The sequence below is a fragment of the Rattus norvegicus genome, chromosome 11 (genome assembly GCF_021556685.1).
Source record: "Rattus norvegicus strain SHRSP/BbbUtx chromosome 11, alternate assembly SHRSP_T2T, whole genome shotgun sequence".
Lineage (NCBI taxonomy): Eukaryota > Metazoa > Chordata > Mammalia > Rodentia > Muridae > Rattus > Rattus norvegicus.
Window position 1 is genome coordinate 30,885,299 of NC_141544.1, and position 24,859 is coordinate 30,910,157.

General features: G+C 42.3%; 1 protein-coding gene across 9 annotated transcripts in view; it reads right to left on the reverse strand.

Annotated features, from left to right (window-relative positions):
• Positions 1–856: 856 nt before the first annotated feature.
• C11h21orf91 (similar to human chromosome 21 open reading frame 91) overlaps positions 857–24,859 on the reverse strand; it is a 33,077-nt gene continuing 9,074 nt past the window's right edge. For 8 of the 9 annotated variants that reach the window (XM_087576484.1, XM_087576490.1, XM_087576486.1 and 5 more), the window contains 3 exons: positions 8,019–8,534; positions 6,972–7,034; positions 1,740–5,721 (listed from right to left, as the gene is read on the reverse strand). In XM_087576484.1, coding sequence (XP_087432610.1) covers positions 5,555–5,721; positions 6,972–7,034; positions 8,019–8,534 — 746 coding nt within the window. In that variant the 3' untranslated portion in view covers positions 1,740–5,554. 9 annotated transcript variants of the gene reach the window in all.

The following is a 24,859-nucleotide window of genomic DNA, read 5'->3' on the forward strand; positions in this document are numbered from 1 at the left end:
AAAGCTGTCCTCCAGTCTCCACCTGCACACCACAGCCAGTGAGATTGGTCCTCTGCTCCTATTCAAGAGCCATCTCTTCAGTCCTAAGAAAATGCAATCATGAATGCGAAAAGGCTAATTTAATACTGATTCATTACGTTAACCACCAGGATGATGATGATGATGATAGTTGAATAATGCTGTTTCCTTGTTTCAAATATTCTTTAAAAAGCCAACCGAAATATATATGTTGTTTTATTCATTTTTACAAAATTTTTATTTTGTGTAAATGAATATTTTGCTTGCTTAGATATCTGTACACCATCTGTGTGCCTGATCCCCATGGAGGACAAAAGAAGGTACTGGGTCCACTGGGACCTGCAGTCACAGATAGTTATTAGCAGCCACGGGGATGTGGGGAATTGAACCTGTGTCCTCTGGGAGAACAGTCAGGGCTCTTAATGGGAGCCATCTCTCCAGCCCCCTAAGGTTTTATTCTTAGTAGCTCAACTTGGAAAAAAACCCAACTAAACTGGATAGAGAGTAAGATTATATGAAAGTTTCAATGTAGGCAAGCTATTTGATTAAAAAGAAGAAAGGAGAAGTGGGGAGGAGGAAGAAAGGGAGGAGAGGAGGAAGAAGGAAGGAAGGAAGAAGGCAGGCAGGCCTTTTAAACATTGACTGGGGCTGGAAAGATGGCTCAGCAGGTAAAGAGGCTTGCCGTCAAGTCTCAGAACCTGAGTTTGATCCCTGAGACCACATGCTAGGAGGCCAGAACTGACTCTTGAAGCTTCTGATCTCCACAAGCCAAATGTGACCTGGTGCACCCCACCTCCAATAAACAAATGTAAGAAAAAAAAAAAAATCAACCAAGGCAAGGAGATAGCTACCAAAATATTTTATTCTTGTAAAGTTAAAAATAGTAGACAGACTTATCTAGTTACAGTTTCAAAGCAGAATACAAATATATAAATTGCATATAACCCAGACGATGACTCAATAAATGGTTTTTTTTTTTTTTTTTTTTTGAGACAAACTTAGCTTTGACCACGGCAGCTTCATTTTCGCTTTCTAAATGTCAGCAGAGTTCATGGACTGTTGCTTATGCAGCCAGGTTTAGAGCAACATTTCTCTCTCTCTCTCTCTCTCTCTCTCTCTCTCTCTCTCTCTCTCTCTCTCTCTCTCTCTCGCACGCACGCACGCACGCACTCACGCACGCACCACTACTAAACACTTTTCAAAACCATGTCTTCTGGAGGCAGCAGGACAGAGAGAAGAAAAAAGGAAATCAAACCGATCCAAACATCAATGCTAAAGCCACTACACGTGGCAGCACGGGCAGCCGGTGCGGCTAGCTTTAAACAAGCACATCTCCAGGACACTTTTGCTTCACGCTGGTAAACTTGAAATTGAGGGAGAACTACTAAATAATTATAGCTTTATTCAAGCTAAAAATATCAGTGAAAGCATTTACAAACTAAATGTTAAAAATCTTAAGGTTCTGCACCCACGTGATTGGTTCCTATCTAGGTGGGCGTGGCTTGGGGTTGCTCAGGCGACCGATGACATCAGCAGGGGCATGGAATGAAATTAGGGAAATGCGAGGCAAAGGTCACAGTCTTTCTGGTCCAGCACGAACTTCTCTTCCCCACAGAGTCCTATTACTCCAGCAGACAAACTCTTCTATACCCGGCACCACAAAGCTTAACTCGGCAAGGGTGTTTTATTTAGGGCTCTGTCCTTCAGGGCTTTTTATTTAAAAAAAAAAACAAATTTTCTCAGAAAAAAATTCCGTTCAAGGTAAAACTGGAATCAGACCCAAATCAAATCACATCTCCACTTTAAGGTCATATCTTAATAGAGGGTATATAAAATTTTCATACACAGGAAGTTTTAAAAGAGCCACACATCTTGCTGTAGCTTGAACAATGGTAACAGTTGTCAGTGAATGAACTTGCAAAAAGTAAAACAACTCCTCCAAACAGTCAAAACAAAACGTGAGGAAAGGAACATTCTACCATTAAAATAGGTCATGTCCATGTAATTATTTTGCATGGTCACACATCTGAACCCTTTAAAATCCTTTAAAGGGCAAGATCTTTAAGATTCCTACTGAAGTTTGGAGCACTTTCGTTCCACATGATGTTAACAAACATGTTAAGCACAAACTGGTACACATTAACACCTACTGATCCAAAGGATGACTTCAAAAATTAACAAAAACCTGACAGGTCTCAACAGAATAAACACCAGGGTAGGTTTTTATATAGACAAACAAAAAGGTAAAAGCCATTTCTCAAGGGTAGGCAAGAGACCAAGAAATCACAAGCTACCTTTCAAGAAGGCAACCATGTTTCAACTGTGTTTCCGAAATCACTTGCCAGCATGCACACATTTTGAAATATAATCATTAAATGTTTCTGAGAATGGGCACTCTAGGGCGAAACAAACATGGTGGGCACCTGGAACATAAGGGCTTCCCTTAGGCCAATACTACATGCAATAATCACACAGAGAAGAAAGTGGACCGTTTAGACCACCAGCATGGTGTGTCAAATGAATGCCTGTTCCAAAGACCTAACTGAGAAATTAATACGAGAGTAAGGCGGTAGTTTCCGGAGAAATGCTACAAGGATGGACAATACGAAAACTGAAGCCAGCCATGGCAGTATACATCAACAACCCCCCACCCCCACCCCATTCAGACCTGGGCAACATGATAAAACCAATACCAGGAGCAAAACCTTTGTATATTTACTATGGTGACAGGAATTAATAGCCCAGGGCCTGATAGACGCTAGGCACATAAGAACACTACTCTTTAAAGAAAATAAATCGTGTTAAAATCACATTTGACTTCTGATTTTAAAAAAATACGCAACTTGTTTAACTATGACATCTAGTGTGACAAAATTTCACTTCGCTCCTCATAGAAGCCCTCAGATGTACGAGCTCACTAGCAGTACATCTTAAATTGTTTTTAAGAAATGAAATCATGTGTGAAGTTTCTTCTGAACTTGCCCAAAACACACAGAACTAAACATAGAAACCAGTACTTGTATAAGTTCATATTCCCTAAATTGGACCTCAACTCCAAGCCCATCCTTATTTTTGCATATCTGACAATTGCATATTCAATCAAGAGAGCATAGCAAGCTAGGAGTAGGAGATTACACCTGAATCACAGTACTAGATCTCCTCCTGAGGCAGGAGAATTGCTACAAATTCCAGGCTAGTCTGGTCTACAAAGAGAATGCTAGGCTAGCCAAAGCTATGTAGCAAGACCCTGTGTCAAAACAAGCAAGCAAGCAAACCACCACCAACAAAAAAAATCCAAACAACGGGTAGTTAAATTATACAAAGTAGTATACTCCAGCAAAATCCATGTGAATGAGTACTAGTGTTACCACCGCACCAGAGATCGACTTAGCACCATTCCTTTGGTGTTCCCAGTGAAATATCTAAAAGAAATGAGTCGGAGGTCCCAGTTAAGACCTTAGAGTACGCGGGAGAAACCCCAGTTATTCCAAACTCATTAGTAAACTAAATGTTTGCCAGAGAACTCCTTAAGAGATAAGCACACGTTTTTCTTTGGGTATCACTGGTTTTTAGGACTGCACCGTATGTCTCCTATGATAGAAATACACTGAGCACTGCATGTACCCAAAACTGAATGTCACACACTTCTATGGCTGCCCAAGAACGACCTTTCCATCATCCAGACAGCTGCTCCTCTTAATGAGTTATGCCAGGCAAGAGTACAGCGCAGTTAAACTTGAAAACAGGACGGTAACAACTGAGCACTGAAACGCTTACCGGCACAACCAGGACACGCCCCCTCAGGACACGCCCCCAGCTGCTACACGTGGAACCTTCCATATTGCACACGTTCAATTTAAAGCTTCTCAAAACTAAGGCAACGCACTCACCTCCGCCCTCCGGATTTCAAATTCATCTTGGATGGCTCCAAGAACTGAGAGAAGCTAAAAAGCATTTTTCTTTTTTCAAAAGCTCCTTCCAAAAAGCTTCAAAAGCTTCTTCGGACAAAGCAAAAACAACGGGATATTGACTAGCCAAGCTGGCTTAATACATCTTAGCATTAGGAAAGGTGCTTTTTCTACAGTGACGCAGTCATCTGTTTAGTCAAATATCATGTATGCTCCATATTAAAGTCTGACCCTTGCCCAGATACAGGCTGCCAACTTCAAGGCAGAAACCATCTTTACGTATGAGGCTTTCTTTCCTTAGATTTCTGCAAGCCAAAAAATATCTACCGCACAAATACATTCTAAGCACCAGCTAAAGAGTCCATTTTAACTTTGGACTAGTTATAGCTTTTATTTTATCATTAAAACTTATCTAACATTTTGAAATAACTTATTAGTTAAGAATCTGAAATCAAAGTAGCTTATATTATGCTTTTTACTGAATTGATTTTTTTTTTTTTTTGGTTCTGTAATCTTCTCTCCCTTTAGATTTTAAAACTTAGAAAGTACCTTTAAAATGCTTTTTCTTCTTTCTTTCTTTCTTTAGTCTTTTATTTTTATTTCTTGGATCAACTTCAGTGATGTGGATGGCAGAATTTGGACAGTTAACAGATTATTGGAACTCCATGTGAAGTGGCACGCCTAATAATTTTATCTCCCCCTCCCCCAAAAGGGGGACAGGTACAGTTTGAAGATCGTATTTACAGTGGACTGGGAGCAGAGAGTTGACCTACTTTGTCCAAAACTAACACATCACAGGAAGTCACGAGAGTTAAGAGGCGGGGCTTTTACTGTTACGGAGACTGACACATAAAAAATAGGCTAGTATTTTCCTCCTAAGCTAATTGAGCATTGCTTTCCTTAGAAAACAATAATGTGCTTTACTCATTTGGACATATGCTTTAAAGAGCAGTAAATTCCCCTTTCCTATGCTGTTAGTAGTGCAAACACCTCAGCTATGTAGATTGCTTCTCCAAATACTAGCCAGAACACATTTATCTTTGGAAAGAAAGACAACAGTTATAAAAACACTGTATCGCCAAGATGCAGCGATCTTCACAGAGGTGAACATATTCACACAACGAAGTGCAAATACACACGGCCATTCAAATACAAAATTATAAAGACGATGAAAAATACCCAAAATAGCAATTTTATATATAAAATTTTATATTAAAATATTGCTCATAAATAAGGTGATATTATGAATTCTATTTCCCTCTTTAAAATTATCTCTAGTAGTTTAGGCTAATGCAAGACCTTATTAATTAGGCTTCTGTTGTCTTGACAGCTGAGTTACAATAAAAAATTGGTCAATAGAAACACTGTAACAGTGGATTTAAGTAGTCAAACACTGTAAAAGTTAGGGACGGGCATTTAGTAATTATAAGAAAAAGCCCCCCGAATGTAGCCAAATGATTAACCCTGGACTAGAGTGATCTGCTTTATTAGATAAAGATAATGAATATTATCTTATGTTTTGCAAGTACAACAACCATGAAAATGGACCATGACGTTCTTCAAATGCTTTCTCGGTCCAGATGCTTAGCAGAGCGACAGAGATGAAGAGCGCGGGAGCTGTGCTCAGCTCAGTTGTTAGTGGATAGGTGTGGCCTTGTTCCGGTCCGTCCCACTTGGAGGCAGGGCAACTTGGAACAGTTCTTGAGGAGCTGCTCGATAGCCACGTGACGGACGTGGAGCTCGGATGCCAGGGAGTCCTTTTCTTGCACCTGGTGTGTCAACTCTTCAAAAACTTCTGTGAGGATTTAAAAGGCAGTTTCACTTTTAGTACGCGGAAGGCTAATGGCTATGACTCCATCTTAAGTAAACACAGGTATGAGTTAAGTTTTAGCAAGAAACGGATTTGATACTGAAGAAAACGGCTGTTTCCTTCTGAGCCTATCAGTGTTGAGCACTCTATCACACTTCCCACAGGAAACTGTGATACCCAGTGGTGTCCACCGGGTGCAAGTTTAGAAAGACTATAAGTACATACAGCAGAAAGAGTGGCCACCACTTGAGTCACGTCTCCATTACAACCTATAAATAGGTTCAATCAATACATAATGACCTGTGGCATAAACGTTCATTAATATCCAGGTCTAGAAACTCCTCAGAGACTTGGAACAGACTTTCAAAACCCTGGCCCCTACTGGTGGTTATGTGACGGCCTCAGACAATCCAGACCTCGGGCTTGAATTTTCTTTTACGGGTAAGATCAGTAATAAATGTGACCATCTCACAGAAGCACGGTCAGAGTTGAGTGCGGCCCCATTTGTGACGAACAGAAGGCCGCAGTGGGTGTGGACTGGGAATATCAGTGCCATGTTTAACGGTTTTCAGAAGCTGTGTGCTTAAAGCTTTGCACTTCAGTCTGCTACTGACTGATTGCATACTCTGCAAGCGACTTAAAGGCCTCCAAAGAATAACTATTTGTTTTACCTAAATGGACGGAAGCTGGAAGAAATGACAAAGGCAGACTTTGTTTTTTTTTTTTTAGAAAACCCTCATGTATTTATGGACAAAACAATGTTTTGTTGGGGAATCTCAAAAATAATCCATGCAGTGTGCTGAGGTGGGCCCACAGGGATAGAAATGGGATATTTAGTAACAGTTGCAGCTGATGACCACAGGAAGTGGTCGGCACACTTGTCTCACTATTTTTTATGGGTTTCAAATGTTCGTAGTTTATGTGGATAACCAGGGCTAGTACCATGGCCCTAAGGAACTATCAGGATGTAAACCCCAGACTGCCCAGTGCTATGACTGGCCCTCGATGAAGACAACAGTGGCAAAAGGCAGAGGTTAGCTCTCCATTCTACTTAGATTACTTTTCCTGAAGGCCCCAAAGAGATCTACCCATTGCTGTTTTGGCTCCCAAACCTCAACAGGTCTCAATGTCTAATTCCCAGATTTAAACGCTGTAGACTCTAACAGTGTCCAGTCACAGGGGATGGGTGGTATCAACATTTTTACACATGACAAGCATTGAGACTGAGTCTTTACCCTGGATTTGCTGTCGGAGCTTTGTACTCAGTTGAACTACTTCAGCAAGCGTCATCGAATTCACTGAAATAGGAAAACACAGTAACTGTTACCACACACAGCCTTGGACAGCAAGCTGCTGCCAGGTTCTTAGGTAGAGGACGGGCAGATAATTCACCAATTCAACATTCAACAGAACCCCATTTCCTTCATTGGTTCTTAAAAGTGTAGCAAATCTTAACTACAAAACCCTCAGGCGAGACACATTTATACTAGCACTGTAACACCTCCATCTTCCACAGGAAACAGGGAGTTTGAACAAAAAAGGTAGAAGTACTAGTGACTTCTAGTAAGCATTAATTACGTCATGCAGTAGGGCTTTAAAATATCTGTCTAGCAAAACAACTTTACATGAAGGATCGAGGACCTGTCTAAAGACATCGTCAAGGCCCCTTCTGGATCTAAAATAATTTCATCTAAGCCAATCAGAATCACCTTGGTGAGACTTTGTAGGAAAGGGGCAGGCAAAAGTCATTTTAAAATTTAAAATAAATGCCCATGTTACACCTTTTAGCGTTCAGTAAATTGTCAGATGTCTGTTTTAAAATCGACTCCTGTGGCTGATTAGTCATATAAGGGGTTAGTAACATGACAGTGTGTACTGGGCAATAGTTCCAGTTACATAAGCAGAAAGAACCCTGAACTTTCAATTCATTTTGATGATTTCTGCTCTATTTGGTCACTAATAAGGGCAAAATAAATGACAGTGGCAATGAAATTTGGTGTGTAATAAATAGTATATATTCAAGAACCCTCCAAAGAAGTTTTTAAGATGTCTCACTATTGTTGAGGTCAATCTGTCACTTAAATATTATGTCCACCAAATCTGTCATCCTACATTGTAATTCTGAACACACACACACACACACACACACACACACACACACACACACACACACAAACGTGTGCATAGAAGAAAAAAAACCAGACCAACTACCACCCAACCTTCCCTCAATAAAGGTCAAACTATATACTTATTCTTCACCTTCATTCTCACACACTACTTACGCTCTTCTCGGCTGTAGCGAGGACTCTGGGTCTGCACACTCCGCTCCGGAACAGAGCTCGTCTCTTCTGTTTTCTGTGCCTGGTTGTGACTGTGAGTCCACAATGCATCCGCGTCTTCCAGGATACCAAGCCCGAAGTCCGTGTCCTCCCTGTGGTCCAGGATTCTCTGCGTATAGCTTGAGATGCCGACTGCGCTTCCTGCTAACCCCTTGGCTGAGTACTTGGGCACCTGAGAGTCAAACTGTGGGAGTAATTTCTTCTCTGGCTTATGCCTGAAATTAAACAGGTGATGCTGGGAAGTTTTGGAACACTCCGAGTCCAAATCCAGATTCTTATTTTGGGCATACTGCACAATCCAGTTTATCTTCTTACTCAGGATGGTTTTAACTCCTTCGTAAGTACTTTTGGAGAGCTTGGATCGAGAACAATCCTGGTTGGCAATTAAATGGTATTTTTCAAAGCAGTCTTTGTGGCCTCTCAATGATTTGGTGTGTAAAAGATTAGACTTTGGTACTCCTAAAATGACAAGAGGACAATGAAAACTCAAAAAGGGTTCACAGGTTCTTGACAAAACATCAGTGTAGTGAAGTCTTGATAGAATTCATTTGCAAACTTGAAGCCTGTAAATGCTAAATGTAGCCCGATCTGTTTCCGTTTGGCTTTATATCCAAACTGTTTTTATTGATTTGCTGTATTTGTGCATGTGCATGTGTATGTATGTTTACATAGACTAGCATGTGTCCTCATGGAGGCCCAAGTTCAACCAAGTGTGTCTCTCTTGGATTGCTCTCTGTTCCCACTTAAGACAGAATCTTACTGAACTTGGATTCAGTGGAGAGTTGGTCTGGCCCATGCCCTGCCCCCATCTTTGAATTCTAGGCACTAGGATCAGGTCCCCATACTTGACTGAGCCACATTTCCAGCTCAACAGCAATGTCTGCATGTTTAGAAAAGAGTTTTGAAAAATGTAATAATTCAATTGGAATCTTAGTCTAGTGGCATATGAACATACAATATAGAAATACAGAGCATCACTGTATCTTCATGAAATACATATTTACAAAGCTTTCATTTATAATATTCAATGTCCCGCGCGCGACCTCTCGCCAGCAAGGAAACACGCCGGGGCATACGAATCCTTGCTGCAGCCAAAACTTTTATTCAATCTTAAGGAGAAGCCCCGCGCGCCCGAGTATCCGGGACAAATGCCTCACCATCGCCGGCGCCGAAGGAGAGCCTCCATTCACGGAAAGGATCCAGAAGCTGCGGGACGCGGGTGAGACTCTGAGAGACAATGTTTAGCCTTGATCTGTTCCACCTCACTCCTCTGCTAGATGCAGCGGAAGCCTCTATGGTGGTTGTAGCAGCCCTCGGGCTTTCTCTATTGGCCTTTGAGCTTCTAGCTACCGTCAGAAGGCGTCAGAGGGGGTTGGGGATTTAGCTCAGTGGTAGAGCGCTTGCCTAGGAAGCGCAAGGCCCTGGGTTCGGTCCCCAGCTCCGAAAAAAAGAACCAAAAAAAAAAAAAAAAGAAGGCGTCAGAGGTCACATGGGAGCCGCCCAGTTGTAACAGCAAAGCGGAGAGCGTTGGGGGAAGGGCAAGGCAGCATGTCAGAAACAGAGTGAGGTGAAAGATTAGAAGCTTTAAGAAGGAAAGGTGCACCTAAGAAAAAAGGCCCTTCCAAGGACCTTGGATCCGAGGAAGCGAGAGAGTGGGGAAAAAACGCCCCGGGAGAGAAAAAGGGAGGAGATAAAAGGAACACAGTATTTTGGGAGAAAAACTTTGTCTTTGTGCTTGTAAAAGGTGTGATTAGGCTCTGGAAGCTTTGCAGAGTCATACTGATTAGACTTGATAGAGGCAGACCGCCTGAAAATTTATTCAGGAGAATCAAACAAAAGGACATCTCAATGCCCATGCACAGCTTGATGGAGTTAATGTAATTGGGTTGTGAGTGAAAATACTCAGGACTGTGTTTCACTTCCATACCATTTGTGAATGTCAGTTGTGCTGCTCAGATATCCCGTAATATATCTCAGTATCTTACAGGAACTTGGTTTCAACACGTTGATGGACTAGTCCAGGAATTGAGACAATCCATTGTCCATATCGACTACACTCAAGTGCATAGTCACCATGGACACCATCTGGTTTTTTCCCTCTTTGTCTATTGTCTGTCCTTGGTGCACCAAGATATCCCCATGTCTGTCAGTTTATGTCTGTGGTTTTTGTTTCTCGTTGTTTAAATGTTTTATGTTTCATGTTCAAAAGAAAAAATGGTAAAAACTTTATCTGCTGGTCGTTCACACCTTGACTTGGTTTTAACTCGCTTCAAGAAGGGAACAAATGAATAAAAAACAGTTTCAATCAGGCCTTTAGAGCCCTGCACCTGCAGCCAGGAGTCTGGGTCAGCTGGAGAAGCTGCCCAGGAGCTAAGCGTCTGCACGAGCTGATCTTAAAGGCGCCAGCAGCTTCTCAGCTTCTATGGTAATAAAACTGACAGCTGTTTCTCTTAGAGAAATCCCTGACTTATTATTTGACTCAACAGGTGATAAGGTGCTTCTCTTAAAATCATAACTAAAAAGGTAAAAATGGTGTTTGGTCTAAATATTAAAGATATGTGTAGCCACTTCAATTTGTTTCTGATTGGTTTTAAATGTATAAATATGCTCTACTTGCCTTGGTCATAGATTGTTGGTTTTTAAGTTATTGGATATGGTTAAAAAGGTATAATATTGGTAACAGAAAGTTGACATAAAGCTGGTAATTTGGATGGAGTCATTCTAGACAACATGTGGCATGAGCCAACCTAGGGAAACAGGTCTAAATTGAGATAATATTTTTATGGAATTCTTATTCTAGAAACCAGGCTTCTAAAAGAATTTAGGACAATGTCTCTTTGTTGAGGTACTGGAGACTACACCATCGTGCGTTCATATGTAGGAATTGGCAGTCAAACTTTGTACTAGATTGTTGGAGGTCGAATTTTGCTTTCCTAGTTGTGGTTTGCCCTGAAGCTATCTATATTTTAATGCTAATTCCACTGCTCCAAGAACAGCTGCCTAGTCATGTACTCAGAAGTCAGGTGACTTTCCAAAATTGTGACTGTGCTCTGGTGTTACAAGGAGAACTTAAAGATTGTGATTAAGGATTGCCAGTGTTACATTGACTAACTCAAACTTATTTTTAATTAAGAAAAAAATCAAACAGGTAGAGATTGTTACAAGATTTATGAAAGATTGATGAGGTTTTAGAACTTGTGAGAACATTACAGCCAAAACTTTTATTCAATCTTAAGGAGAAGCCCCACGCGCCCGCATGGCGCGGCTTATATACACCCTGGCGTAGCGCATCCACACCTGATTGGTCGCTTACCCATGATCTCATTAGGCACGCCCCGGAGTGGGCAAAGACCTGGCACGAAGGCACTCTTGCACATGCGCACAGTTAACTTCCTGAAAGGAAGTCGGCTGGCGCAGCAGAGGCCAGCGCCATCTTGTAATGGCGGAAGCTATCCTGGCCTTCCACGTGGGGCGCAGTGGAAGCCAGCGCCATCTTGTGGTGGCGAATGTTATAGCGGCCCTCTACAATTCAATGACAAAAATGCTTGTTCAATGACAAAAATGCTCAATGACAAAACCGTTCAAGGGTTGGGGAGATGCTTAGTGAACACGCGCAACCTAGAGTTCAGATTCCCAGAGCACACAGCGAGCTCTGTGCACATCAGGAGACCTGGCTTAGTAAACAAAGAGTGATCTCAGAAAACACAGAACATAGACCTCAAGCTTCCGCCTGATACACTTAGGAATCTGCAGACATGTGGACCCATGAACACAATTATATACATGTGCCTCCCCACCAAGATTCTTTTTTGTTGTTAAGTATAACAAAAACATAGGTTAACCCAGGTGGGGAGCTGGCCCTAGAGTTCGGAGAGTAGGAGAATTGGCCATGTTCGTCACTGGCTGTAACACTCAGGAGAGCAGGCCCTGCACCTTGCCCAGGCAGCATAGTGGTGCTGGCCCTGGTGTGGGTGAGGATGAGCCAGCCCTGAGAGTAGGAGATTGGCAGAGCTGGCTCTGCCCCTTGCTGTGGTGGCATTGGATGGGCCAGCCCGGGCAAGGCAGGAGAGCTTGCACTGGTGGTGTGTTTGTGGGAAAGCCGGTGGGACAACCTGCTCAGATAGTTCTTAGTTCCAAATCTAGGGCTTTGAATGGATCCACCCCAACATCTACCCCATTATGGAACTGGCTGGAGTGTGTGGAGTCCCACAGATTCAAAACTACACAATCTCCACGACACAGGGCAACAACAGCTTATCTGAGAGCCCCAGTGAGGTTTCAGTATTGACGGTGTAGCAGAAGCCAGAGGCCTCGTACCAGACCAGCAACTCATTGCAATGAATATTTGCAAGCAAAGAAGTGTGGACAGAAGAGCGCACTGCCACACTACACTACACACCACAGCTTCCACAACCAGATTTTTCCTTCTCTGTTGGAAGGGAGGGTGGTTACAAGGGGAGGGGGAGATGAGTGGACTTGGGGGAATGATGGGAAACTCACAAAGAAGCAATAAAAAGTTAAAAAAGAAAACTAAAGAGGAAGATATGTGTTAACCATATTCCTTATAAAAAGTATATTTTCAAATCCACACTAATGCCCCATTCCCTCGTTTCCAATCCCCACCCTCCTACCCCTATTCCACTATTCCTCCCCAAATTTTCTTTTTAAACTCCCGTCAAGCCCCACTTAGTACTTCTAATAAATGCGTGGGCATGGCCTTTCTTCATGTGAAGAAACGGCCTCTGCAGCAGTCATCAATTGCTAATAGTTCTTCCGCTATGAAAGAGATACCATGACACCGTCTCCCCTCTCCCACCCACATGGACGTTGGTTTAATCTTGTGCATGTTGTCATGGCTGCTGTGAGTTCATGGGTTGAACTCTTATGCCCCAAACCAACCAAACAAACAAACAATAAAAGAAGACAAAGACACCATTGTACTACAGGCATCCAGTACCTCTAGCTTTGACCCTGTTTCCATCCATCTTCTGAAATGATGAAATGATCATTGATTGACATGTGACGTAGACATCTCGCTGGGACTGAGATGTCTGGTCTCTTGCTCTCTGTATTCTGACAGGTTTTGGGTCTCTGGGTTAAACAAACCTCTCTGATGAGGGTTGACAGATTACTGATCTATAGGTAGAAAGGGGGGTCTAATACTATGTTCCTTTAGCAGATAGTAGAAGCTTCACCTCTAGGACCTAGAATCTACCAGTCACAGGCCTATAACTTACCCAGCCACAGGCCTATGACTTAAGCAGTCACAGGTTCTTGGCCCAGGGTATGAGCTTTGGTACCAGGCATGAATTCTGTCTTATAATAAGGCAGAATTGTTACTCTAACAACACTACTGCCGCTGTTATAACAGTGGGGACCATCATGCCAGGGCAGCTGTTACAGCTGGACGAGAGTATTCAATACTCTTCTCCTCCAATAGCATGCACCGTGCCTTCTCGCACTAGGATGAGAGCCAATAGGGATGAAGCCTTGGGGTTGGTACCAGACGGATGGTAACCATATTCTACAACTCAAGTGTGTGTTATCTTTAGCAATGGCATCTTACCATCAAGGTTTTGAGGGTGACCAAGAGCAATGGCGATATCCTGTAATGTCTGAGGGTCTATAGGACTTCAATGACTAGTCACATTCTCAATTGGAAGATATAAACCAGAATCAGAATATATAGATCTCTCTCTCTCTCTCTCTCTCTCTCTCTCTCTCTCTCTCTCTCTCTATCTATCTATATATATATATATATCTACATCTACCTTACTAATGTGCTGAACTGTTCAACTTACTTGTAAGAAAAACAAAATGTCTATACTTTCCACAGTTCAATTTAACACTTAATAAAACTTAAAAAGGTAACTATCTTCTAGAAGAAATAAGTCACACCCAATTATCACTTGTACAGCACTAAATACATTAGCTGGTATAAATTTAACTCACAGGTACTCGTGACACACTAATAATAATGGAAATATTTTGACTCCCTTTCCAGAGGGTTTTTTTTTTTTTTTGTAGTTTTCTGAAATATAGGATAGGTTTTTCAAATTCAAAATGTGTTTCAAATTAGTCGTATATTTTTATAATTCAAGACATATTATTAAAGTCAAACAGTGCTCCCTCTCTCTATCATGCATGTGGAGTTTTAAATGAATGCCTGCCAGAATGCTTCTGTCTAAATCTGCATGAGAATAGAGTTGGGAGACCCACCGAGGTGCTAGGTTTCAAAACAAAAAATGGATAAAACACATTTCAAGAACCAAGAAAAGTTATGCTCCTTTGTCTCTCTGAAGTTCAAAAGCTCAAGCTGTAGCTGTTTGAATTGAACTTGAAAGTCTAGTGAGTAGTAAGACAATGGGAAGTTTGCGTTTCAGTGGTAAAGGACTAGAAGTGTAATGCTAGCCAATACCAGGACCTGATCTCCTCCATACCCTGAATACAACTTTTGCTTGTTGATGGTCCTGTAGGCTCCCAGAATTCATTGTGTGGAAATGCAACTCCTCTGCTTCCATTCTCAACACTTGAACCACACTCACTCTGGGAGAGTGGAAACCTCTGATTGCAAAGGAAAGAAATGGGAGCATTTGCCCTGAGAGCTGTGCCTGTCCCATGGTTAAACTCATCTTAAGGGGGTTTCCTCTTCCTCCTCTTCATCCCAAAACATCTTAAACCCTGCTTCACTATTGCAAACCTGGGGATTATCCACATCTCGCTATACCCCCTTCCTCTACGAGGCTTTCTCTAACCACCACGCCCTAGGTTAGCTTATTACATGTGATTTTACAACTGCCTCTTCATTGCTTTTATTTCTTGCCAGGTAAGTTCTGTGTAGAAAGGGGCCATTATCCAGCTTACTCATAGGCATTCGGAGCCTTAGTGTCTGGCACTCCATAAAACGTAGTTAAGTGCACCAGGGAAAGTTAAGAGTATTTAAAACGCAGCAGCAACAATGCTACCCATATAAGCCTAATTTCACCAATTGTCACGTATAGACTACTTGACTGCCGTCTTACCCATTTAACTTAAAGGGCACTGGGAAGTGTGGGCAGCTTACTCAGAGGACAATGAAGGGCATCTTTCAGTGAAGCCATTCCTATACTTAAGTCCAGGGGGCTGGCAGTCTAAGCAAGTAGTGAATGGCATTAACACACATACAGATTCCCATGCTGTCCGTCTGCCAAGGAAATTGGAAGGTTTACTTCATTCTACATTTTAAATAGCAACTTGCGTTAAGTTTACGACAAGGGCTGATTCACAGGCACTACCACTTATCCAGGGACGTCTGATCCTTTAACAGTTTAGGTCAAATTATAATAAAAAGTTAACGTCACCAAGTTTTAAAATTCGATTTGAAAATGTTTGTAAACTTACTTCAACTATCCCATTTAATAGCGAGCTGAAAAGTAAAACAATACCATGACTACCTTATACAGTTAATTTTTAATATTGAAAAATGTCTCAATATAATAGCAATATGCCTGCCATCTTAGATAAAACTCTTAAGTGATTATGTTTTTTCAAATTTAGCCTTTTAAATTAGCATCGGAGACGTAGTCATTTCTGTTGTGAGAAGTCTCAGGATTGAAGATGTCATGGAGAGAAACTGAGGCAGTCCTTTTGAAAGGCCACCGAGGCCCTTGGTAAAGGTATAACCTTGCTTGCAGTGGAGATCCCAGGATATTGGAGGATAGCAGGAAGCATGGAATGCAGTACTGCCCCTATGCACATTGGTGAAGGGCCATCTAACGGTGCATAGTCAACTACTGTCTTACTTAGGTTTTTACTGCTGTAAACAGACACCATGACCAAGGCAACTCTTAATTGGGGCTGGCTTACAGGTTCAGAGATACAGTCCATCCTCATCAAGGAGGGAACATGGCAGCATCCGGGCAGGCATGGTGCAGGAGCAGCTGAGAGTTTTACATCTTCATCTGGAGGCTGCTAGGAAAATGCAGACTTCCAGGCAGCTAGGACAAGGGTCTTAAAGCCCATGCCCTCAGTGACACACCTCCTCCAACAAGGTTACGCTTCCTAATAGTGCCACTCCCAGGCAAAGCATAAACCATCGTACATGCTGTGGATGCAAAGTCGGAGAAGTGGAGCTGCCGAAGCCCTTTGGTGCCACGGTCAAGAGTGAGTCCCGGATGTCAGGCGCTGAGCTGCCAGGTTTTGGAATGACACTGCTGGACTTTGGTTTTACTTTGGGGTTTTCAGGAGCCCAAACTTAAAAGAGACTGCAATTTTAAAGAGAATCTGAACTTTTAAGTGATGGGAATTTATTTAAAAACAACAAAACAAAACAAAACTATACGACTTTTAAGGCTGTACTGTATTTTATACCATGATATTAACAAAAGATCTTGGGGACAAACAAGAAGGGAAAGGTTACAGTTTAAAGTGCTGCGTCAAAGCTGACAAGGAATAGGCTGTTACTGCTTCAGCTGCCAGCTTGACAGAGTTGACAAAGCAACAGAAAACAAACCACAACACAGAACTTTTACTTAAGCCTTTCTTCTAGGTTCTGAAAACTCTCCCAATAACCCATCTGGCAGGCTGTCCTCACAGTTACATCCTGCGATTCTCCCTTTAAAATAAAATTGCCCATATCAAAGCCCACAGAGGGCCCCAAACTACTCAAATGTGAGTATTTACCCATTGCTCTTAAATTTGAGAGTATCCCTGGGCTTTTATTTAATCTGCTTACTGTGGGAATACAATGCTTCTTTCTAACAGAGACAATTTACCAAAAGTCATTTTTTAAAAAGCCATAATTGACAAAGCTCTTTATGAGCTGTCCATCCGTCCACCTGTCCATCCGTCCATCCACCCAATCCATCCTTACGTATTGCAGATCCTATTTATGGTTAACTCATAGTGAAATCAACTAAGCAAGTGGTCTGGGAGGTTTGCCAGCTGGCCCAGTCAAGAATCCTGGTCTTGTTCCCACAGCTTTTCCTCATGAATTCTTCAATCACATTATCTGTCCACCTCCTGCTCATTTATTTACCAACTGGACCCTGTTTTGCTTTTGTGGGGTTTCCTATTAGCAGGACTGTGAACTTTTTATTTTTCTTTTTCTTAATCAGATGAGAGAGTTTAGTAATGACTTAAGTTCCAGGTTACTAATATTCATTAAAATAATTTAAGCCTTCAAATAAAAACATCATTTGTGCAGTAAAAGTCAGTAGCATTGCTTCCAAATAGTTTTTTTTTTTTTAAATGGCAGTTCATATTGTGCCCAGCTTAGATAATTTCCGGGATTTAGAGTGATTTGTTTTGATAAATTCACCTTGGTTGCTAAGAGAGAAGGGCTCGCACATGTTAAATAATACCATGCTTGTTTAAGCAACTGTTAATTATAAAGATGAGTGGATGTGCCTACAGTTGCAATAGAAGAGATTAGCATGAATCAAAGGCCACTTCTTTGTTTTTGAGGAGCAGGTAACTCTTTTTGATAAGTGGAATGGAAGAGAAGCCGTATCTGGAGAGGTAGTACACTCGGGGTCCACAGCACACACATTTTGTTTGGTCTCCAAATATCTTAAGGAAAAAAAAAACCCCACTACATTCACATACAATTCCTGATCGCCGTTGTTAAATGAGGTCTCTCAGTCACCGGCTTATAGAGAAGGCAGGCAACTTCGTGGAAACAGAGAACATGTTCTTCAAATCAAAACAGTCCACACCAACGCCTGACTGGATTCACATATATCTGGGACCTCAAAGGCTCTCAAGCCAGGTGAGGTCACTTTAACGTATGTTACAACTGTATTTTTCTGGATTGACTGGTTAGAACAATGCTTTGACACACCTAGTCTGACTATATTGCCATGCATCCGTTGAGCAAGCATTGGGCAAGCTATGGTTCAAAAAGATATTACCATTTTATTGTTGCTGAGCATTGCCGGAAGTGGAGGGGTGTTCAGGCTGTCTATCCCGTCATGGAAAAAAAAAAGGTGAGAAGGCTGGCCTGGATCTGAATAGGTCCTTCCTTGGAAAGCTTTAGCAGTTGCTCATGGTGCCTGCAGAATAGTGCGACAAAGGACAACCCCACTCTTTGACCTCTCTGATGTTTAGCTAACCCAAGTGTCACTTAGATGACTAAATAAAGCCTGCCGTGTTCAAGGTCTTTACGTTTGAAAGCGAGGCAACCCAGCATCTCTGCACTGGGTGGCAGGAATTATTGGTGATCACGTTGAGTATCACGCAGATGGGCCCCACAACCGTCCCATGTATTTGAGAACCATGTATCTGAGGAGAGACATGTAACAGGTGGTCTTGTAAGGTAGCAGATTTCAGCTCAGGGCTGGCTACCCAGGCTCAAGTTCTTGTGCGCTAAGAGGATTAAGCTGACAATCGAATCAGCCTGCTTCAATAAACGAACTATGAGGAAGAACTCGAGCAAGCCAAGAGTTCAGAGAAGTCATGTTAAAATACACCCGCGACATCAAGTACCCGAGAAGCCGTAGCAGAAGTGCGTTCACATATTGACGGCATGCGACAATTTCAAAACCAAATCAAACAGAAAAAAATCCTCTCTCCCAGTGAAGTTTACTTTTTCATCTTAACAGTTGGGAAGTTAGGAAAACACACCTACATAACAACTGCTTATTACTAAAAGAGCACCAAAAAAAAAAAAAAAAATCCCATATTCGATGCTACTCTCTAATTTGGATACTTTTTTTTTTTTTAACCAGTGACATCCAACAGATCTTTCTGTGACGGTGGTTAGGCTCCATCCAGGCTACAAAATAAATACTCTAACCACCAGCCACATCGATATTTAATATTAGAGATGAGGTTAGTGTGACCTGGGAACTCAACTCTGAATTGGATTTCATTCTCACTTATTGAAATTAAACCATGCTGGTCAGGCTGCTGACCTGGCCAGGAAGACTCACCTACAGTCAACTGATTAAGGAAAGAAAGGGACTCAGAAAGAGAACGTGCGTGGAAGCCACCGCCATCTCTTTGAAAGCCTCCCTGTAATGAAGGACACCATGTTTGGAACTGCACAGGATAAAAAAAAAAAAATACTAGGTCTGCTTTTCAAGAACATTAAGACACACCACATTCAGATAATTTGAAGTGGCACGATTAAATAAAATTAAACGCTGCGAAGTTTTAAGCCAGCAGTCAGCTTTTTTCAATCCTCCGTACATGTTTTCTACTAAGTACACTTAATTCATTGTTCTAACATTTATGCCATTTTTCTATGTGAGGTGATCATATAAAACAAAATTAAGTCATTAAGCAACAGAGCATAGCTATGGGTACAACAGACTGGGCAGTTCCTACCATCCACTGACGTGGTGTGCAGGGACAGTGACTTTCAGCAAGGTTGACAGTGTCTCAATGGTAACGTTATAAAGACGAATGTTACCTGAAGACACTCTGAAAGACACTTTTATAGTAGTGACCACACGAATGGGTACAAGTCAGCCAGACCCAGAAGCGGATCTGAAACTGTGATGGTTTGTATATGTTTGTGCCAGGTAGTGGCACTATGAGGGGGTGTGACCTTGTTGGAGTAGGTGTGTCACTGTGGGTGTGGGCTTTCACACCCTTGTCCTTGCTGCCTGGAAGCCAGTGTTCTGCTAGAAGCCTTCGGATGAAGGTGTAGAACTCTCAGCTCCTCCTGCACCATGCCTGCCTGGATGCTGCCATGTTACCACCTTAATGATATTGGATGGAACCTCTGAACCTGTAAGCCAGACGCAATTAAATGATGTCCTTCAAAGAGTTGCTTTGGTCATGGTGCCTGCTCACAGCAGCAAGACCCTAACTAAGACAGAAACTAAGATGAACCGTGGTTCGGCTCCTCAGTCACTGTCTCCCCAGACAACGTTTGGACTGAGAAACTGATTTGCTTACAGGTAAGAGAGACAAAGTGACCTCAGACTACCATAAAACATACAACTCCGTATCTTTGCTGACATTTGAACCACAGACCCTCATGTTCCAGGAAAGTAATTTTAAGTGTTTTGTAACATCCTTCAATCACGCTGTTGAAAGCTAAAACTATAACCTGTGTTTCAGACCAACTCAAGCACACGCATGTGACATTTTGGCAGCAGACAATTCAGCTTCCCTTTACTTTGCTCCCAGTCATATAAATATTTCTTTTTATATTATTTCTCAATGAAGGTGAACACAGGAACCTATTCATGTCGGAGCAGTAACCTTCTGATATATATTTTATCTTCGGTGGAATAACCACATGTACGTGGTGGCTCTCTGTCATAACTACCTCACCATAATTCTAGTGTAAATTGAGCTAAATGAATAGGTTAGAAAACTACGGAAACCAACTGTTTGCCCAATGAAACAAGAACGAGTTTTAAATGACAGAGTACATGGCATCAATTCAGTAGCGTGGGAAGACATTAGAGCACATGATAAGCCTACCTTTGGGGCCTACAGCTTCTGGGAGTTTAAGCTGCATCACGGCAGGACATTAGGAAGGCAAGTGAAGGAAGGCAGTTTCAGTACCGCTAAACCAGAAACTAACCACACAGTTCTCCAGAAGACGCTTGCACTTTAAGAATGCTGAAGTGTTAAAGAGTCACCCACTGACAAGAAAGAATGCTCCTAATGTAGCAAATGAGAATACTGGATGGTAATGGCGTGGGCACTAACTTTTCTTTAAAGTACAATTCCCCTCCCCACATGCCTTCGCCCCAGAAAACTCAGCAGTAGAAACACAGATTAGTAAACACATTGGGTGATTATGAACCCCTTGACTCCTTTTGCTTTCTGTATTTTGACTATTTTGTTTGAGGAAAACAAAGCCGCTTACATTTTCAGTAGGAAAGATTCGAAACACCACGGAAATTTCCGCAGAGAAATATAATTTAGTCTGAATATGATCCCCAGCGTTCCTTAGTTCAAGACAAATTAGGCTTAGGTTCTGTGCCATGTTTCAATCGACTAAGTAAACCAAGAAAGCTGGAGGCACTGGAAGTAACAGACACATTCACAAAGCATAGTAAAACTTTCCTGACTGCTTTCTTTGCTGACATTGCATCTAGCAGAACATTTAACTTCAAGGGAATAGAGGCGACCCCATTCCCCATAAAAGTAAAATCATAACCCAAACAGAGTTTTATTCACCTGTCAATCCTTTGTGGAGAACCAAGAAATACGAGGGGCACCTGGGAAAAGTTGCTAAGTGAACAAAGCATACATGGATGCTTTCGGCTTAAAACCACCAACACTCCTGGCCCTGCAGCAGGAGGAGGGGGGTGGGGGGGACAGATGCAGAGGTGGAACACCTAGGACAGAAAGGCCAACTTCTCAGCTCTCCAAACTTCGACATCCACAGAACATGAAGCTACGGTGTTAACGGAAGAGGGGCCCTAGTAACCCAGTAACAGCAATGGCTAGGGGAAAACGGACTCCTTCAGCCCAAATCACTCTGTTAGCACTTCGTCATATACTACGCTCTCCTACTTAACTCACACACCAGACCCATCACTTCTCCTCAGCCCTAGCTAGCACGGCTTTCTCCTCATGATCTTATTCACCATTCTTCCTCATTTAACACATACTGCAAGGGCTCAGCAATTACCATTCAAGGAGGAGAGATCCATAGCATTTAGGACACAGGGCATGAAGAGACCAAGGCATAAATAAGACTAACACAGGACGAAGGGAATGGAGTCTAGAGTTACTTTGGAGGGGGAATGAGAGGCAGGGGTGAGCAGTTAAGAAGGCTCCTAGAATCCTGGGTTTGGTAGTACAGGGCATCTATCTATCTATCTATCTATCTATCTATCTATCTATCTATCTATCTATCCATCCATCCATCCATCCATCCATCCATCACATCATCCATCCATCCATCATCTATCCATCCATCTCAGTTATAGAAGAGGTTGCCAAGTTGCCTTAGGAGGACAGCAAGTTCAGTCAGCTTCATTTAATGGAAGTTCAAGGCCTGCCTGAAAAAATTAGTGAGACCTCGCCTGGAACAAACCGACCACCCAACAAACCAACCAACCAAAAACCACTAAAAAACAAGGGGTGGGATACAGTTCAGCAATAGAACACTTACCTGGCCCAAGTCAGGTTTAGTTCCAACACTTAAAAAAAAGGACCAGGCATGTGGTGGGGAATGGGGTATAAGAAGAATACTCTCTATGCAATAGTGATAAAAACTGCATGGTATTGGTACAGAGACAGACAGATAGACCAATGGAACAGAATTGAAGACCCAGAAATGAACCCACACACTTATGGGCACTTGATTTTTGACAAAGGAGCCAAAACCATCCAATGGAAAAAAGATAGCATTTTCAGCAAATGGTGCTGGTTCAACTGGAGGTCAGCATGTAGAAGAATGCAGATCGATCCATGCTTATCACCCTGTACAAAGCTTAAGTCCAAGTGGATCAAGGACCTCCACATCAAACCAGACACACTCAAACTAATAGAAGAAAAACTAGGGAAGCATCTGGAACACATGGGCACTGGAAAAAAATTTCCTGAACAAAACACCAATGGCTTACGCTCTAAGATCAAGAATCGACAAATGGGATCTCATAAAACTACAAAGCTTCTGTAAGGCAAAGGACACTGTGGTTAGGACAAATCGGCAACCAACAGATTGGGAAAAGATCTTTACCAATCCTACAACAGATAGAGGCCTTATATCCAAAATATACAAAGAACTCAAGAAGTTAGACCGCAGGGAGACAAATAACCCTATTAAAAATGGGGTTCAAAGCTAAACAAAGAATTCACAGCTGAGGAATGCCGAATGGCTGAGAAACACCTAAAGAAATGTTCAACATCTTTAGTCATAAGGGAAATGCAAATCAAAACAACCCTGAGATTTCACCTCACACCAGTGAGAATGGCTAAGATCAAAAACTCAGGTGACAGCAGATGCTGGCGAGGATGCGGAGAAAGAGGAACACTCCTCCATTGTTGGTGGGATTGCAGACTGGTACAACCATTCTGGAAATCAGTCTGGAGGTTCCTCAGAAAATTGGACATTGAACTGCCTGAGGATCCAGCTATACCTCTCTTGGGCATATACCCAAAAGATGCCACAACATATAAAAAAGTCATGTGCTCCACTATGTTCATCGCAGCCTTATTTATAATAGCCAGAAGCTGGAAAGAACCCAGATGCCCTTCAACAGAGGAATGGATAAAGAAAATGTGGTACACCTACACAATGGAATATTACTCAGCTATCAAAAACAATGACCTTATGAAATTCGTAGGCAAATGGTTGGAACTGGAAAATATCATCCTGAGTGAGCTAACCCAATCACAGAAAAACACACATGGTATGCACTCATTGATAAGTGGCTATTAGCCCAAATGCTTGAATTACCCTAGATGCCTAGAACAAACGAAACTCAAGACGGATGATCAAAATGTGAATCCTTCACTCCTTCTTTAAAAGGGGAACAAGAATACCCTTGGCAGGGAATAGAGAGGCAAAGATTAAAACAGACACAGAACGAACACCCATTCAGAGCCTGCCCCACATGTGGCCCATACATATACAGCCACCCAATTAGACAAGATGGATGAAGCAAAGAAGTGCAGGCCGACAGGAGCCGGATGTAGATCTCTCCCGAGAGACACAGCCAGAATACAGCAAACACAGAGGCGAATGCCAGCAGCAATCCACTGAACTGAGAATAGGACCCCCGTTGAAGGAATTAAAGAACTGGAAGAGCTTGAAGGGGCTCGAGACCCCATATGTACAACAATGCCAAGCAACCAGAGCTTCCAGGGACTAAGCCACTACCTAAAGACTATACATGGACTGACCCTGGACTCTGACTTCATAGGTAGCAATGAATATCCTAGTAAGAGCACCAGTGGAAGGGGAAGCCCTGGGTCCTGCTAAGACTGAACCCCCAGTGAACTAGACTGGTGGGGGGAGGGCGGCAATGGGGGGAGGGTTGGGAGGGGAACACCCATAAGGAAGGGGAGGGGGGAGGGGGATGTTTTCCCGGAAACCGGGAAAGGGAATAACACTTGAAATGTATATAAGAAATACTCAATAAAAAATAAAAAAAAAGAGAAAGAAAGAAAAAAAAAAGAATACTCTCTATGAAATTCTCAGAATTAATTAAAGAGGCTAATCAAGTCTAGCATGCTACATCCAAGAGCTAAGAGCTTGACCCGGAAGAAATGGCAAGAGCAGGCTCACTGGTCATACTGAGGGAGACGCCACGGTGTCAGTGTAGTGGTGAGCGAGAGAGGAAATAAATGGTTTCTGAAGGAAAACCCACGGAGTAATGCCCTGACGGAGGAGCAGTGGTAGAGAAGTGGAGCGGAAGTGAGAGGCCGGCTTCCGGCCTGCAGCTGACTTGCCTTTGCAAATGAGAGGTACGGCTGAGAGAGCACAGCCCAAACTCTTCATTTCCTGTCCTCATTTTCCTCAGAGGCCATGATTCTGTGCATGTAATACGGAAATCACCTTTTGATCCTGGGTGGTTGGCTTTTATCTACGATCTGCGAAAAGTTGTTCATGATTTCAACCAGGACGCCTGTATCTTCGGCTGGAAGTAATTATGTCCCAGGTATTGAGTACTTTCAACTTAGATTTACTATTTCTGTACGTCTCATAACACATTTCACTCCTGGCTACTGGGATGAATCAACTACGATTTTGAGCTAGAGAGTCATTTTATGCATGTTATTAATAATTGTAATAATATTAACAGGATGCTCTGGGGTGCATGGTCCACGTGCTCGTTTTGATCACAGATTTCAACGCAGTCAAGATCAAATGTGCAGTGAGTGCC